The 14088-nt window shown below is 41.9% G+C and overlaps 1 protein-coding gene across 1 annotated transcript in view; it reads right to left on the bottom strand.

The window, feature by feature from the left end:
- Positions 1-14088, bottom strand: part of cul1a (cullin 1a) — a 36374-nt gene that overhangs the window by 7814 nt on the left and 14472 nt on the right. Inside the window, exons 10-19 of the mRNA XM_071925961.2 lie at positions 11205-11335; positions 10151-10258; positions 9563-9669; positions 9007-9055; positions 8491-8622; positions 6262-6379; positions 5997-6073; positions 5616-5747; positions 4466-4558; positions 326-373 (exon numbers count right to left, since the gene is read on the bottom strand). Coding sequence (XP_071782062.1) covers positions 326-373; positions 4466-4558; positions 5616-5747; positions 5997-6073; positions 6262-6379; positions 8491-8622; positions 9007-9055; positions 9563-9669; positions 10151-10258; positions 11205-11335 — 995 coding nt within the window. The remainder of the gene's footprint in view (positions 1-325; positions 374-4465; positions 4559-5615; positions 5748-5996; positions 6074-6261; positions 6380-8490; positions 8623-9006; positions 9056-9562; positions 9670-10150; positions 10259-11204; positions 11336-14088) is intronic.

Consider the following 14088-nt stretch of genomic DNA (forward strand, 5'->3'; position numbering starts at 1 on the left):
ACCTCAGTCAGGCTCCAGGGAGCTGGTTGACGTACGTGTATTACGTAAGCAGAGAGCTCGGTATGTCGCCAACTTGCGTTAACGTATAAGTGCCTTGTGTTAACTATGTACCAAGCCTTGGAGATGACATTATCAATACCATGTGTCTCCTGCTTAAATGTTGCTGAACGGAGATGAGCACTGAAAAGCTCAAGCAGCTACAAGAGTATTTGTGTTTGTTCTCATCTTTGTATGCACAACTGGCCATAACCTGTGCCATAACCGGCCATTATGAAAAATGACACCTGGCTATTATCAGCTGACAGTGGTGGATGTATAGACCTACCAGGAGTTTAGACTTCAACAGTATCTGAAGAACTTGAACCAAGATGTCCTGAAAGCAGAAAAAATGTGGTCAATATATATGTCTGAACAATTTCCAAACAGGCAATATTCAAGAGGCGATCGTAACCCCAGCAGCCACATTAGCAGCATCATTGTCACCCAGATCTAGGAAAGCCTAGGGGACCTAGATATCTCTCTCTCCCCTCTCTCTCTCTCCCTCTCTCTCTCTTCCTCCCTCTCTCTCTATCTCTTTAAATAATGACATATAGGCCTAAATAAATTAAGTAGCCTATAAATAAACAAACCTAAACATGTATCCTTGTTTACTTTTGTGGTAATTCAATAACAGATGCAATTTTCAAAAGGCAAGTGATAATTCAAAACCAGATAGATCATCATCCTACAATGTATTGCATTTAAAACTTGCATCAGTGCAGATGGATTCATCAACAACAACAGTGAAGGCCCTGGTAAGTTGATCATTTAATATATTTGTGCTTCTGTGGTGATATAATGGAGATATGACCATCTATAGTGTTTCCTATGGTGTTTTCCTGTGAAATGCGCGCCGCGGCACGCAGAGAAAATAGACTAGACGCCGAAACTGGCGCTCCAGATCGCGAGCCACAAGCGGAGCTCCGTGCCGCACAGCGGCCAGTGTGAACGACCTGACCTATTAACATGGGCGGCGAAAGGAAGCGGCCTCCGCTTCGGGGCCGTTCCGGGGCCGTTCCGCGGCTGTTCCGCGTCCTGTGTGAACGCGCCGTAAGAATCTAATCATCAACACCATTCTGTTAACTGTATAGGTTTACACCGAGGGGAGCTAAGCTGACGCTTAAACCGTTTTTTTTCCTATTAAATGGCATCCTAGCTGTGCTGGAAATATCTGGTGACATCACGTCTACGTTTGGCCAGTAATCCATGTAAATGAGAAAAATACACCACCAAACAATAAATTGGGCCCATAAATAAAAAGGTACATCGATCTTTAAGTTAAAGTGTTTTAGGGTGGATTTTTCCTTTAAATCAAGCAGACTGCTCTTACTTCTCACAAGCGTTTTTAATGTGTTATCTAGCTTGTACAAGTAATTATTTTTGCCAGGTCAGATATAGATTTTCATTGAAACTCGATAATTGTGTGGCCAAAGAGTGGTCTCTACATCATTTTGACTCAATCACTGACCAGGAATAGACTGCCAAGGAGTCAAGGAGTCAATGGGCCTCTCGGGCTGCAGCTATCGATTATTTTAGTAATCGAGTATTCTACCGATTATTCCATCGATTAATCGAGTAATCGGATAAGAAATACTTTTGCTTAGAGCAATAGTAAATATACAAAAGAGAAAAGCTGTCCGCACGAAGCTGTCCATACGACACTGTGATTTACTGAAAACAAGGTGAAATAATAATTATTATTGATATTTATTACTAGGCCTAAATATCATACAAGTTCATAAGACTGGCTAATGTACATTTATTTACTATGTTGAAGGGTTGCCCTACACCTGCTGACCCTACTCACTGCAATCAAACTAAACTGAATATACCTGCTGTATTGGACTGGTGCATTTTAGGCTCCAATTGCTACTTACACCACCTGATATTTTGCTTTCTGGGGTATTTTATGCATCACTGTGAGGGGAGTAGGTGTGTGTGTGTGTGTGTGTGGGGTGTGTGTGTGTGTGTGTGTGTATGTGTGTGTGACTATCATAATAATAACATGAATGAAGCTCAGGCTTTCACAAATTGACTGCAGCATTTTATTTTCTGTGGTTATTTTCTTGAGCAAAACTTAGCTAACTTAGGGACATCATAACTAGCCACCATATTGATTTATGTTCTTAACTAGCCATTACATATAGCCATAATTAACGTGCATTCTTTACTAGCCTTCATCTCATCCCGTTTTAAAATTAAGTGCTGACTCCGCCCACCTGGGCCAGTTTCGGCGTACGCCGGTAGCAATTACAAGTGGACCCTATCCTACAGTCCCTGCTCTCAGCAGAGGGAGGGGGCTACACTGTGTGTGGGAAGCGCTGTGATCGTCAGACCTCTCTGGATTAGACAAGCAAGTAGAGAAAACCGGCATCAGCCGAACCAATTTATTGCCAAATGCTTTGGGATTCAACACATTAACATTGCTTCCCATGGTCAGAAAAAGTCGGCAGATTTGTCGCTAGTCGCTTTTGAGAAATAAAGTTGCCAGGGGGGTCTGAAAAGTCGCTAAGTCTAGCGACAAAGTCGCCAAGTTGGCAACACTGGATCCGAAACTTTGGACACTTTCTGTCGTTTTCTCTGGCCTGTCTCTTCTCTTCGCCCCTCGCTATTTTCTCTCTCTTTCTCCAGCGCGTTGTGCAACAGTAATAATCATCCGTGCGAAACACTGAGCGTGTATATAGTTATATGGATTAAACGAAGCTTCGATGCAAAGAATTTGCATCGATGATTTTTAGTAATCGAGTTACTCGAGTTTCTCGAGGAATCATTTCAGCCCTATGGGCCTCATGCAAGAACATTTTCGTATTTTTATCGTAAATTTCTCGTACTTTTTTCGTGAGGTGGACTCGTATGAGTGTGCCACGTCAGATTCACCAAACGCTCGTATCTTCAGAAAACAGTCGTAAATGACCTGCGTAAACATGATGAATTCCACCTGTTCTAAATGAACGTGCGTTCACGAGAATAGTCAATTAGCATAATTGACGCCCCTATAATACTATATAAGGTTAGGCGTCTGGCCCATATGTCAGGAAGCTTCATTCATAAAAATGACACGGAAGACTAAGGAGAAGTCTACCAGCTCTGAGACTGAAGTCCTACTATCAGAAATAAGTCAACCAAAGCAACCCATTAGTCAACAACAAAGTTTTTTTTTTGCTTTGGAGAACGGCAGGTTGATTGTACGTGACTCGTACGACAGGTCTGGACCACTCGTAAATTTTGTTCGTACCTAAGAGAAAATTCTAAATACGAGAAAATTGGTGAATGCGGCAAGTTCTCGTAAATCGCTCGTACGAGTGATTTACGAACAAATCTGTGCGTACGAGTGGTTCTTGCATGAGGCCCAATGAGTTGACTCTCAATCTCCAGCAGCCTTCTCCAAAACAAATGGAGTGAATGGAGACCGTTTCTTTAGAATTCCATAAAGGGCAAAACATGTCCATAAAATTACTCCAAACAGCACAATCCAAGTGTTCTGAAGCTAAACAATTGCAATGTGGGTCCAAAAGTCCAACATTTACCTCATTGTCTCTAGATTTTTCGCACTTGTTCTGCACCTTGCCAACCGCCACTACAGTAGCAAGCAGATGTTGCTTTCAAATGCTGTCGGAAATATTGTAGTTGCGGATAGAGTTTGCTTGAACGACCCAATAAAGTGGTAAATACAATTTTACATTTTACCCAACATTCTCACTCTTTGTTTAACTTTTAGGTGCCATGCATAACAACTTTAAGCCAATAAACATATTAAATATCAATTACAAAACTGATGCGAATATTCTCCTCTTCATTCTGCCGTTGCAGCACAAAGTAGCTCTAGAGACCACTTGGTTTTCAAAATAGTCACCAAAAAAGGCTGCTCTGGTTTCAGGGTCCATTTTGTTATTTCTGACTAAAAAGTACTTGAATACATGACGGGTTGTATTTACAACTGTAAAACTCGGAAGTACGAGCTGACGAGGAGCTCATGAAGACAGAAAGACTCTTCCACCAGATCACTGTAGGGCGACCAGTGCTCTGTGAGTGGGGAAAATCTAGGAGATAATGAGGTGAGTATTGGACTTTTGGACCCACAGTGCAATCATTTGGCTTCAGAACACTTGGATTGTGCTGTTTGAAGTAATTTTATGGTCATGTTTTGCCCTTTTTGGAACTCTAAAGAAGCGGTCTCCATTCACTCCACTTGTTTTGGAGAAGGCTGCTACAGAGCTGCGCTAGCTAACTCGCTGTGTGTCATATTGACAAACAAACTTAGATAATGACAAGTTTTTCATTTTAGGGTGAACTATTCTTTTAATGTGGGCAATGAGACTGTAAATGTGATTAAGAGCTATACTAATAAATTTGACTTGATCTACTCTATGAGTTGACACTGCTGTTTCCTGTGTGTGTGTGTGTGTGTGTGTGTGTGTGCACTCACAGTTTTGATGTGTGTGCTGTCTGTGAGCTGTTGGACTGTGTAGACATCCTCAGTGTTGTACTGTAGTAGGATGGCCATCTGGAACGTAGATGCCTGCAGAGAAAAGATAAAAGCAGACATGTTAGCCAAATACCAGATGGTGTGCTACTTGCTTAGGTGCATAACCTTTGTGTAAGCTTCTCTCTCAAGCGGCCAAAGCCACGGGTGAATTTTGAAGCCAATACAGAAGTGGCGGCAGGCGGCGATTACTCTAACCCTAACCCAAACCCGGTCAAACTCCATGCAAGACAATGGGACCACAACCCAACTTCTTGCTAAAAATATAAATTTGGTAAATTTCGGTAAATTAAAAAGACGTTATGGTCTCAGTAGCTAATTTCACTTCTTCTAATGTGTATCCTTAGGGCGATATTCAAAATAACTGTGTCATTAACGGGATATAAAACGGGGTTGTTTTCCTAGTGACTGACAGGTCGCTTGTCCAGTGATTGACAGGTCGCCGATTACGGGCCAATACCAGGCGATGCTGTGGTTCTGCATACAACACTCAGCCTTGCTTTGACTGCTCTGGCTCCAAAAAGTGTCAACAATGGCGGCGATCGTAAACCCAATCTTCCAATCATCGAAAATTATTTTATTGAAAATAAATCCCAAAAGTTCATCATTGTTATCGTGGCAAATGTTTTTGTATGATGTAATGATCGAGAACATTTTATCTTCCAGCTCTAGTATCAGCTAATGTTGGCCAACATACAACAAAGATGGGTACCTTACACACCTTATACTACCAACATATATGACATTGCTGTGAGGTTGTGGTGGACAGATACTTCCAAAGCCACTTTTGAAGTGTTGTGTAATGACAATGAACCATTGTTCATTCATGGCAAAAATTGCATCATTATTTATTTGACAAATATGATTTATCGTGAAATTTCGTTGCTGGCAAAAAAAACCTTCCACTTCACGCAAGCATAAAAACGTTTTTTTTTTAAGTATTGACAAAATTTTATCACGTTGCCATTCCCATCCAACTTTTCTAATTTGACACATCACAGTTTACATTAAAATACTTGGATAGAAACCCACCTAATGTAAAACATCATTTTTAAGAGGCATGTGTGATTACCTGCGGTGTGTGTGTGTTTACCTGCAGTGTGTATCTGTTCTTGAAGCAGTTGGTGACCAACTCCCCTTTAGACAGGTGGTAGAGCCAGGTCAGCTTCCTGCCACTGTGTCTGCTGGCATAGAAGGCTGTGAAACGCTGGTAGCTTCGCTCCAGCTAAGACCAACGAGAAAGAGGGGGCAGATGAGAAGATGAGGGGAAGGAGTGATGGGAGAAAAGAAGGGAAGAGCGTTCGGATTTGTTTGTTTGGATTTGACGATTTGCAGTTTGGATTTGTTTGTTTGGATTTGACGATTTGCAGTTTGGATTTGGGGGAAGTGAACAGAAGAGAAATTAGAAAAACGGAACAGACATTGCAGAATGTAGCAGTAATACAGTTAGTAGTAATTGTTACTCTGTCGGTACCTCTGAGGGGAGAGCGAAGGTACAGGACTGCTGGAATGGCCAAGAACCAGAACTGAGGACCTGGATGCTGAAGTCCACTACAACACACACACAATCACAAACACACACACACAAAAAGATCTGTTACTTCATGTATTCATCTTCCCATAATTCCTTTACACCAACTCCATCTCCCACAATATCTCTCGTCTTTTACTGCCTGTTTGGAATGATTTGTAATCATTGTGTTAAATTTGATTAAGGTTTGTTAACCAGTAGTGCTCACAGTCTAAGGGCTCGGAGTTGATGAGGTGCTTCTTGAACTGTTCGTTGAGGTCTTTGCTGACTCCAATGTCCTGAAACATGCGCTGTAGCTTGGAGGTGTACTCAAAGCCACATGCTTGCTGTTGGACAGAAAAGGAAAGTTGATTGTCCCATTGGTCATCTTAGTCGTTGGATGGAAACATAGACACCAAAGTCAACCATGTGTCCCCAGTATATCATTGGCTCTGGTGCTCCAGGTTGCACACACAAACCTTGCGCGGCCATGGTGGCCTCGCGAGGTTTGGTAATGCGGACGCTACATACATTGGAGGAAGACTAAATAATGGATAATATATAATTTTTTCCACTCACAGAGTGATCAGAAGACTTGTAGGGAGTAATTTTATGGTTATTTTTTGTTATATTTGGAACTGTAAAGATAGGTCCTCAAAGACTTCAGTTGTTTTGGAGAATGCTGCTACGAAGTTGTGCTGGCAAACTCCAGTAGTGTTATGTGGGCTAACAAACTTCACCAGTGTCAACTGGCATGGGGGTGAGTAGATAATGACAGAATTTTCATTTTTGGGTGAACTATTCCTTTAAGCATATAATATGTTGAGTGATGGTAGGCTCCACGCTAAAGGCCATGACATTGTGGCTCTGTGGACGCAAGTACGGAATAGCCTTAACGCTTAAAGGAATAGTTCACCCATTATCTACTCACCCTCATGTCAGTTGAAACACCAGTGAAGCTTGTATGTCAATATAACACACAGCGAGTTAGCTGGTGCAGCTCCGTACCAGCCTTCTCCAAAACAACTGGAGTGAATGTTGGCCATTTTTTTAGTTTCAAAAAGGGCAAAACAAAGGGCAAAACATGACCATAAAATTACTTCAAACAGCACAATCCAAGTGTTCTGAAGACTTGTTTGCCTTCAGAACACTTGGATTATGCTGTTTAGAATAATTTTATAATAATTTTTTGCCCTTTTTGGAACTCTAAACTGTCTCAATTCACTCCACTTGTTTGACTGTTGATTATGCGTCTGTAACAGGGTCCGAAATTAACAGTCGCCAAGCGCCAAATGCGGGTAGATTTTCCGTTTGACGAGTAAATCTCGGAAGGCTATCCGCCACATGGCGGGTAAATGTTTGTACCAAAATAGTCATGTAATAAAAAACTATGCTGAGAGTCTCTACCGCGTTTTGGTGTTGGGCGCGCAGAGAGAGCAAGCGAGAGAGAGAGAGAGCGAGAGACAGAGAAAGAGAGAGTGCGAGAGAGAGAGAGATCACGTCTGTGTCGGAGTTTCACAAGGGCGGGGCTGAGCTCCTACACACACACACACACACACACACACACACACACACAGGAGCGCCAGCCACAGACCGTCTCAAGCTCTCCTAGTTTAGCGGCACTGTTTACCGTACAGGACATCAGCTACTCCACTGTCACTTGCCGCCGGTCTGCTGCTAGCTACCGTTAGGCTAACTAAATAGCTATTATGTGGCGATATTTACAAGGAATAAGCCAACCTTTAAAACGAAAACCCACCGCCACTGACGAAAAGGAGGATGAAGCAGCGGAAGCACATACAAAAAGAAAGTTTTGTGAGAAATGGAGGATGGGAGATAACAGAGTTTCAAGAGACTGGCTACAGTATGATGCGGAGGCTGTGGTGATGAGTTGTTCCATGTGTCGCCAGTATGCCAAAGACAAAAACAGAAACAACTCATTTGTCATCGGATAATGCTAATATAAGATAATAATAAGATAATAATACCTTATTATCTCAATGAAATGTACTGAAACGAATGTGTAGATATATATATATATATATATGTATATATATATATATGTATATGTGACACAAAAAGGCAATTTATTATTTTGGCCGGTAAAAAATATGCTTGGCCGGATCTACCAGCCACCTTGGCCGGTGAGTCAAAAAGTTAATTTCGGACACTGCTCTGTAATAGCATCATCAGTTTACCTTAGCACTAACCGCCAACTTACTGGACGCACTAACCAAATTCCGTGACATTTGATATTTTAGAGGGTGATTGGCACAATGGTGTGGCCTAGATTAAACCCTGGCCTATACCTGTATTTGCAACATCAGTGGTCTAAATCTGAGTCAAGACATGTTTTATGTATTGTCCTCCAAACCCTCTCCCCCATCTTCCCCATCTCTCTCCTCTCCATCTAATAAAACAAAAATTCTGCAACAACAATATCATAAATGTACTACACCTTGAGTTTGGAGATCATGCTAGCCTCGGCATCGTCACTGGCGCTGTTCTGGTGAACTAGCCTCTTGGCAAGCATTTTAGCGTAGAACTTCTGGAAGACGTCTTTGTCTTCTATGTACTTAAACACCACCATCTAACAAAGGGATGGAGGAGTTGTATTCAGTCAGAATGAAAATATAAAAATCTACGATAAAGGATCAGCTTAAAGAGTAACTAAACACCAAATAGCCAATAGCAGGTGGCAATTTCAATAGCATGCCTTTAGATGCCAGGCTTTACACCGATTTGAGTTTGGTGTTAAGTTACTCTTTAAGAAGGTTTTTGTTCCCCGTGGGCTAGGGTTACCATCTTGTCTGTCATACAAAAAACAAACGATAACACAAAAAGGCAGAAAATAATGGAAGGCAAGAAAATGAAGGGGAGAGGTGGGTCAAAATGCATAGTGCTCCATCTGTTTTCTTGTACTGAATTTAGGATGAGTACACAACTCCTTTAATTTCTCTTTTCTATAACTCACCACTTGATTGAGAGTGTCTTCAAGTTCTGCCTCTTCTGGGTTTTTAGAGCTGGAAAGCCAGACAATAACAGCAATTACAAACTTTTGGGTAGTGATACCCCTTCTGTGTGCAAAGCTGTAACTATCTACAGCGTTGCACTGTAAAATGTATTTCCCTAATTTGTGACGCTGGCAATTACAGCAAAGCAACACATTCATCACAACAGAGAAAATGGACGATCTTAAGTTATCTAAAGCAATATGTTCTGACAAAACTTTTGGCAGAATTCACCTGTGTGCAAATAAGCATTTCTTTGATGAGGTATGTTATCTGAAAGGTTAACATTTCTTAACCTGTAAATCTTTCCATAGTTAACATAGCAAGAAATCTTTCAAGCTAGAAGGAGTCTTAGATTATCATGGCGAAGACACTGTATGTTTAATCTTCAATATGTTATATTTGTTTTATACTGATGTAAACTGTTCTGTGCTGCTGAAATGATCCAATTTCCCTGCACGGATCATTAAAGCTTTGTGTAATCTTATGTTAGATTGTATAAACAAACAGGAAGCCCACCTCTTCTTGAGCAGGGAGTCACAGTATCTGGCCAGCAGCTCAGGTGACTTACTGGACGACTGAACCATCTTGGTCACAGCATTGTTGTTAATGAAGCGACCGCAGGCCTGGGGGAGAGACAGAACGAGGGGATGGTTAATGTGATGAGAGTCGCAAGGTGTGAATAAGTATGCTACCAAAGCTGAATTCACGTTTCTGGAGATATTGAAATCCTTGTCACTATGTTTTCTGCGGATGTTGGAAGACAATGATTCACACAATACAGTGCAGTTACAACTAACTCGTTAGTAAAATAAAATGTTTCCATTATTTGTCAGTTTCCTGCAATTTGTTTTATTTAAATAAAACTATAAATACATAAATACTAAAAAGGTTGCATTAGTCATATGCACACAATAATGCCACTATTGCCCTGACAGCCGCCAATGCTTCCTGACACAATAAGCTAATTCTGCCAGGCAACAAAGACTATTCTAAAGACTAAATCATGGAGGCTTAAAAAGTTCCACACCACTCAATATCCAACTTTCTGTGCATGCAAATCTTTGTGTGTCTTGATAGTATCAGAGTAGGCGTGAGCAGGCTAACCTTGTCCAGAGCAGCTACGAAGCCAGCATCATTGTTAAAGGCTGACATGACTAAGGCGTTGTATTTTTTATGGACGTCCAGGATGGTCTGGACATACATCTTAGGGTCCTAAAGGAGGAGACAATAACAACAGAGAGAAAATTAGGAAGTTAGTAAAAAATAAGTTAACTAAATAGACAGTAGCAGGTTTCTATCCAAGTATTTTTTGCAAATTATGATGTGTCGAATTAGAAAAGCTGAATGGAGTTTTTGTCTCTATTGGAGGCAGAGTGAGAATCACATGCAACAAACATCCCAGACTGGATCCAAAGCCAGGACGCCCCAGCCAACTGAGCCACCGGGACACCCCATGGAGACAGCAAAATGCAATAACATTTTCTCAATATCAAAAAAGCTTTTACACTCACTTGAAGAGGAAACGTTTTTGTTGATAAAAAAATATGCAATAAATAGTGATGGAAATGCATTTGTCGAATAAATAATGACATTGGCTTGGCATGATCAGCCTGATGAATGGTTCAATTTAAGTGCACGTTAAATATTTGTCCACCACAACCTCCAGAAATGTTATATATGTTGTTTCTAACTTGTGTAAGTCTCTGCTGTGGTTGTATGGTTGTATGGTTACGGTGGCGGATGGGTGCAATTGCTCTATATGCAATTGCTTTGGGCCCTTGTAGTGCATTTACACCTGTCGGCCACCATAGTTGGTACATTAGAATATCATACATGTTATTTCTAACATGTATAAGTCTCCATCGTGGTAGTATGACCATTAGTTGGTACATTAGAACATCGTCAAGTGCATTTGTTTGTTTTCGGCTTCAGATGAAAGCATGAAATATGACCAATATTAGCTGACACTAGAACATTATTACACGGCTTTATTGAATACTCAGTTCTGACCAATGAACACATTCTGAGTTATCTGTTATTTCTGACATAGCTAGTACTAGTACTGAGCAAATAAATACGTAACGGGAGTGGAAAAAACACTGCAGATTCCTCAACAATTACTACTGCCTTTCTCCTGTCTTGAGAGCTATTTTCTTACATTGAGAGCGGAGTCGCCACACTTCTCGATGGCAGCCAGGCCCTGGTTGTAGATATGAGCCTCCAGCAGTTTCTTCAGCTCCCCAAGACCATCGGTGATCCGAGATACCAGGTTGTACATTCGCCCCAAGTCTGAAGGAAAAGGATGATGAGGGACAGAAAGAAGGTAGAGAGGGATTTGAGGAAAAAGGTGAGAAAATGAGTAGAGAGCGGGGGGGGGGGGGGGGGTTGTTGGGAGGGAAGAAAGATGAGGAGAGAGAACACTGCCAAGTGAATTTAAGTTATACTTAACGGGATGGCGCTAGAGTGAGCGGCTGTGTGCTGGTGTCTCTCCCAGCGTATTGTTTAATTTGCAATTAATTTACTAACCTCAGTCCACAAAACTTACAAGGACAGTTTAGTGATATAACCAGGAAAATGCGCTAGCGCTAGCGCTAACTCTGCTACTGGCAACGAACATGGTGGCCATTTGACTTCTCCACAACCTGGACTTTCCTCTGAAGCTTTGCTTAAACACATTGCAGAGGTGGTCGCCGAAGAGGGGCAGCGATCACAAAAGATGTTTAATGATGTGTTCGCCAAATTCGAGGCTAGATTGGACGAGAAAGTTGACACTATTTTTAAACGTGTGGAGGAGGTTGCCGCGGCTTCCGATGTCCTTGCCGAACGTCAGACAGGCGCGGAGGCTCGCATCTCCGCTTTGGAGGACGACACCTGCCCCATGAAGGAAAAACTGGATGGGATGGGGAAACTTATCACGGAGCTGACAGATAAGATTACGGACTTAGAGGGGCGTTCCAGGCGGGACAACATAAGAATTCTTAACCTTAAGGAGTCAGCTGAGGGAAGTACTCCTTTACAATTCTTCGAGGAATTTATCCCCAAACTACTGGGATTGCCAGTCACCTTCATCGCAATTGACTGTGTACACCGGGGATTGGGAACTCCTCCACCTGGTCGGCCCCGCCCTGTCATCGCCAAGATCCACCGTTCAAAGGATGTCGCCATGATTTTGTCCACAGCCAGACGTGAAGGGACTTTCCAATACGAGGGTTAGTCTATCCGCATCTCTCCTGACCTTCCGCTGGCTGCCCGGATGGCACGAAGAGCCTTCAACCCAATCTGCACAGAACTCATCCAGAGGGGTGTTCGTTTTCAAATGAGTTTCCCTGCCATTTTATCTTTTAAGGTGAATGGTGTTCAGAAGTCATTCAGATCCGCAAAGGATGCCAAGGCTTTTTTGGAGGAGAACCGTTGATCTTTGAACTTTCTCTACTTTACACATTTCTTGTTATGTCAGACTGAGGGTGAGTGAAATACCAGTTCTTGTCCCCAAACTGGAACTCAATACGTTTACAGTATTACTTATCTATTCACTATTTATTTATTTTTATTTTATTTTATTTTCAGTATTATTATTATGTTACTTCGTTATTATTATTGTCTTAATTGATAATCTATTTTTCTTGTGATTGAGTTCCTCTGTGGGGGTCTACTGTTTACTCCTACCTGTCTTAGTTTTTCAAGGAGGGGCGGGGGGAGACAAAGCATTTTTTTTGTTAGGAAGTCTCGTTTTTCATTAAGCTAGGTTAAGAAGACAGGGTTGGTTTGTTTGTTGTTGTTTTTTCAGTTATTGGGGAACCTATCTCTTGGGCTTTCTCCGCTGGAGTTATAGATATGGGTTCATCCTATCTTCTCCTCGTTTTATGTTCGTTTGTTCTTGTGGTTTGGGGATGGGTGGGTTTCTTAAGGACCAGGGTACATCAGTTTACTCTTCTTTGTAGTGCACTCAACTTTTTTACCTTTTTCTCATTTTCAATGGCAGTCCTCATCGCTGGGCCTGTGGCTTGATCTTTATTATCACTGTTCATGGCTGAGGGAGCTCAATTGAAATTTCTCAGCTTCAATGCGAGATATTTAAATAATCTCATGAAACGTGTTGCTATCTTGGACCGCCTTCGTAAAAGGGGAGTCCAAATAGCCCTGCTACAGGAGACTCACATAGTCAGGCGAGATGTGAATCGCCTGTCTAGCAAATTTTTCCGGGTGATTGCATACTCCTCGGCCATGAATAAATCTAAAGGGGTGGCTATCATTTGTCGTCGTAACCTGCATTTTGAGTTATTGGGTACGTGGTCAGACAACGAAGGCAGAATAGCCATTGCAAAAATTCGTATAGAAAGCAGGGATATTGCACTTGCTTCAATTTATGCACCAAATGCCTTCGATAAGGAATTTTATGATCTTGCAACTAAATCTCTTTTAGACCTTACAGGCTTTAAACTCATCATTGGTGCTGACTTTAATGCAGTAATGGATCACTCCATCGATAGGTCTGGACAGAGTGAAAGCTTAGATCAGAGACTGACTTCAGAGGCCTTTCGGCATGGGCAACTAACACGGGGGTTGTGGACCTCTGGCGCATTATGAACCCCACTGCCAGGGATTTCACCCACCTATCAGCAAGACATAAAAGCTTTTCACGAATTGACTTCATTCTTGCCTCTAAGGACATATTCCATAAAATTAAGGATGTGGGACTGTTGCCTGTTACCCTCTCTGATCATAAGGCAGTGGTCTGCCTGGCTTCATTACGTGCCGCCCCATCACGAGCCCCTAGGTGGCGCTTTAACGCCACACTACTCCGCGATGAATCGTTTAAGTCCCAGTTTACGGCCCAACTAAAAGACTTCCTTAACGTTAATAAAGGCTCTGTTGATGACCCAAGGATACTTTGGGATGCTACAAAGGGTTTCATCAGAAACAACACTACATTTTACGCATCCACCCTTACGATAATTAGATCAGCCAGGCTTCGTATGCTGGAGTCTGAGTTCGCGGACTTGGACGATTCGTTACAACGTAATTTTGATGATGGTGTTGCT

Source organism: Centroberyx gerrardi, chromosome 13 (assembly GCF_048128805.1).
Source record: "Centroberyx gerrardi isolate f3 chromosome 13, fCenGer3.hap1.cur.20231027, whole genome shotgun sequence".
NCBI classification, from domain to species: domain Eukaryota; kingdom Metazoa; phylum Chordata; class Actinopteri; order Beryciformes; family Berycidae; genus Centroberyx; species Centroberyx gerrardi.